The 4,611-nt window shown below is 34.4% G+C and overlaps 1 protein-coding gene across 1 annotated transcript in view; it reads left to right on the top strand.

The window, feature by feature from the left end:
• LOC106870607 (protein canopy 4) overlaps window positions 1-4,611 on the top strand; it is a 26,218-nt gene that overhangs the window by 11,439 nt on the left and 10,168 nt on the right. Inside the window, exons 4-5 of the mRNA XM_052967810.1 lie at window positions 385-469; window positions 3,791-3,911. Of these exons, the coding sequence (XP_052823770.1) occupies window positions 385-469; window positions 3,791-3,911 (206 nt within the window). The remainder of the gene's footprint in view (window positions 1-384; window positions 470-3,790; window positions 3,912-4,611) is intronic.

The following is a 4,611-nucleotide window of genomic DNA, read 5'->3' as shown; positions in this document are numbered from 1 at the left end:
TATATATATATATATATATATATATATATATATATATATGTTTGTGCCATTGTGTCACTATTTGTCTCCCCATCATTGCTTGACAACTGGTATTGGTGTGTTTATGTCTCTGTAACTTAGCGGTTTGGCAAAAAGACTGATAGCATAAGTACTAGGCTTAAAAATAAAAGTTCTGGGGTTGATTTGTTTGACTAAAACCCTTAAAGGCAGTGTTCCAGCATGACCACATTCAAATGACTGAAACAAGTAAAAGAATAAAAGAAAGTGTAGTAGTTTACCATAATTGATGCTCAGAGTCATAAAATTGATGACTGAAAAATTTTCAAAATAATAAATTGATGATTTTCATGTATTGGAAATATTCTTCTTGGCTGGTTGTTTCAGAGAGAAAGGTGTAAAAGTGGACCTTGGAATTCCTGAAGACCTTTGGGACACACCCTCTGTGGAAGTATCAGACTTGCATAGAAAGGTGAGTAAACATTGTCACTTCAGGTTTTATCATTCACTGATTGCTTGTTGCATTGCTGGAGCTTATATCTTTGAATTTGTTTGCGCTACATTTGTGACTGTAAACTGTGATATACCATCAAAGGTGGCAAATTAACAGTTTAGTTTCCAGTGCGAAGGGAGATAACACTAGCAGCTAGTTTTGTGATGCATAACCTCATACTTTAAAACATTTGTATTAGTAAATTATAATAGCATTCCATCATAATTTTGTACAAGAACCTTTATAAAGTTATATACTTAACACTTTTTGGCTAAGTTATATTATAAGCATGTTAATTAAAAATTTATTATATTAAATCCCTGTAAATTCTTCATTGTTTTCAAAATGAATTGAAACAATCTTGTAACGTTATAGAGGAAGAGGTAATTAACTTTTTAGAACAACCACGGTACAATCATTGGTTCATTAAAACTCAACAAAGATTCAGCAAAACAAATTGCTAAATTAATATACAAATTCATTTCTCAGTGGCTTCTTTTCATGGAAGATTATTTGTTGACAATGTTTTATATTGCTCTATCTCTCTCTCGCTTATAAAACAGTTAAAAAATGTTATATTTTTAATATTTAGCAGTTACCTTCTTTGTAATGACAGATTTGCTTCAAAATTTCGATTATCTCATAAGTAGTTCCAGAAGGAAATATCTGCATGATTTTCAAACACGAACTATCAAATATATACATTAACATATGGAATTGCTTTACACTGATGAGGAAACAGAAATTTTGAAACAGCCTGTCTATGATTACATAGAAGACAAATGCTAAATATTAAAAATATTGTAATTATTTTATAAGAAAGAGCAAGAGAGAGTAATATAGAACATCACCAAGAAGTACAGCTAGTGAGAAATTACTTTATATTGAATAAAAAAATTGTAACCAAACCAAGAAGTGAAGTTTCTTATTCTTACTAGATGGTAATCATGGTTATACACTCTCTGAGGCAACAGTCACAGAAATTCAACATATAGGAGAGTCACGTAATCATTTAGCATGTTTTCCATGCTGGCATGGGTAAGATGGTTTGACTGGGGATGGTAAACCAGAGAGCTGCACCAGGCTCCAGTCCATTTTGGCTTGGCTTCTGTGGCTAACACTAACCACACCACAGTGTACTGGGTGTCTCTTACGTTTCACCGGCACAGGTGCCTCCTACATGTCACCAGCATGGGTGCCTTTCATGTGTCACTGGCCATGACTATGCTTTCACTTAACTTGACATGTCTTCTCAAACACAGCAAGTTGCCAAAAGGTGTGGTCCCTTGTCATCACCTCTGTGAGGCTCAGCATCCAAGGATCATATTCCACCACCTCATTCCACGTCTTCCTGAGTTTACCTCTTCTACAGGTTCCCTCCACAGTTTGAGATATAGCTTTCTGCATATACACATACAGAGATGACTGAATTAATATATCTCTATTGTTGATAATCTTTTATCTGAAAACCTTTAAAATCCAAAATTTTCCAAGTGAAAACTCTTGAAAGTGCTAAAAAAGGCTTTTTTTCTTTCTTTCTTTTAAAGAACCAGGGTTATTTATCGTAGGTGAACATAAAATTGAAGCATAAAAAGCAAAAGTGACATAGTGACATATGGTTTCTTTATATACTTGACAAGCTGAAGTTAAAGTATAATAGATTTATTGGGATGAGGAGTGAAAGTTGCCAAAAGAAAACTGTTAAATGTTGTGTGTAACTGATCAAGCTGTATTTATACAGAACTCTGTTTATGTTGTATGTATTATAAGTTGTATTATAAAATATAATGGATAACATGTTCCATTTCATAGATGCAAATATACAATGATTTCAAAAGGCAGCAAAAAGTAATCTGAAATGTAAAACACTTCCAATCCCAAGTGCTTTGGATGTAGGATTATCAACTTTATATTTATTGGGAAAATATAAATGAACCATTTAAAAAAAAATTATATAAAAATTTTAAATTTGATCCACATGATAAGCAATAATTAAGTATCACTACATTCAACACAGCAAACATTTAAAAGATAAAGTATCAAAACATACATGTCTGCATGGGTTGGATGGAGTTTGTTGAAGCAAATTGTCTATAGCCAGATGCCCTTCCTGTCACAAACCTTCACCTGTTTCCAAGCAAGGTAATGTTCACCATGGCCAGACATGTTTGTGCAGAATATTGGAAATGATGACACTGCTTGTATGAAGGTGACACTCATTTACAACTGTCATGTGATGGCTAGACAAGGAGACACAAATACACACACATACACTACACTCACAAATATAACATATGAAGGGCTTTTTTTTCAGTTTCAGCCTAAGGTATTTGCCTTAGGTTCCATGCAGTAGAACTGAACCCAAAACCATGTGGTTAACAAGTAAACTTGTTAACCACAGAGCTATTCCTGTAGCAAGGCAAAAGTAATATTAATCAAGTTATGGGAGAGATGCTGAGTACAATTGTGTTCAGTGATTAGGCACTAAAAAATAATGCTAACCAATGTATGCCTAGGTAAGAATTACTTACCCCTACTTAAACTAGCAGGGAAATAAATCCCCACCATCTCCAGTGCTGAAACCACCAGATCACATAATTTCAACTTTCCTTGGTCTCGTCAATGAGGGATGCTTGACCGCTAGAGATAACAGAGACTTATCTTCCCACTAATGATATATAGAAAATCAGTGCCAGGACAAGTACTGGTGTTGCGGTTAGCCTCATAGGGTAAGAACTGTGTTAATGTGAAATTGTGGGCTTTCTTTTACTTGTTTCAGTCATTTGACTGCAGCCATGCTGGAGCACCACCTTTAGTCAAAGAAATCAACCCTAGGACTTATTCTTTGTATGCCTAGTACTTATTCTATCGGTCTCTTTTACCGAGCTGTTAAGTTTCAGGGATGTAAACACACCAACATCGGTTGTCAAGTGATGTCAGGAGGACAAACACAGACACACACACATACAAATATACATATATATATATATATATATATATATATATATATATATATACACACGATAGGCTTCTTTCAGTTTCTGTCTACCAAATTCACTTATAAGCTTTGGTTGGCCCAAGGCTATAGTAGAAGACACTTGCCCAAGGTGCCATGCAACGGGTCTGAACCCGGAACCATGTAGTTGAGAAGTAAGCTTCTTGATTAAGAATATTTTGTCTATTTCCATCTAGCAAATAATGACATTATCTAGAGAAACTTAGTTTTTTTTCTCTCCCCTCCTCATATTGTTGTATGTTACATTGTGTTTCTTATGCCATTTTCTGGTTACTTCCCAACAGTGTATCCGTCTAGTGGAAGACCATGAAACTGATATTGAAGATTGGTATTTTGGACATCAGACAACTCAGTCCCTACAGGAATATCTCTGTAAAGACATAGTCCTCTTGCCAACTGAATCTGGTAATGTTGTTTTGGATAGCATTTGTTATTGTAGCAGTGGTTATTGAATCAATCTTCTGTGTGCCAGTCGCTGTATACTGATTGCTATAATGTTATTGTTATTCTTGTTTGTCTGCCTTATATACACATATATATATATATATACATATATACATACATCCAGCTGTAAAAATCATGCCTAAACTAACCTCGCCTGTACTAGCACCATGTAAAAAGCACTGAGTCCACTCTGCAGAGTGGTTGGTGTTAGGAAGGACATCCAGCCATAAAACCCTGCCAAAACAGACACAGTAGCCTAGGGTCGTTTTTCTATCTGGCCGGCTATGTCAACTGTCTTACCCATGCATGCATGGAAGATGGATGTTAAACAATGATGATGATGATAAATATTTATATATTTAAAAAATTTAGCAAAAACACAGCAAATGGAAAATTTAATAAAGCATAACAAACAGGTAATTTGTAGCTAATTCCTTATCAGTCAATGTCCAAAAGATCCTTATAGTTTCATGCCTTTTAATGTTGCAAAATTCTACGGTTCTTTTGGACATTGACTGATGAGGAAATAGCTATGAATTTTCTGTTTGTTATATTTTGTTAAATTTTCTATTTGCTGTGTTTTTGTTAAATTTTTGAAATATTACTTATATAACACTACACACTCTTTATATACATGTGTGTGTGTGTGTGTGTGTGTATA

Source organism: Octopus bimaculoides, chromosome 5 (assembly GCF_001194135.2).
Source record: "Octopus bimaculoides isolate UCB-OBI-ISO-001 chromosome 5, ASM119413v2, whole genome shotgun sequence".
Classification (NCBI taxonomy): Eukaryota; Metazoa; Mollusca; class Cephalopoda; order Octopoda; family Octopodidae; genus Octopus; species Octopus bimaculoides.
This window is presented reverse-complemented; position numbering and strand designations above follow the sequence as displayed.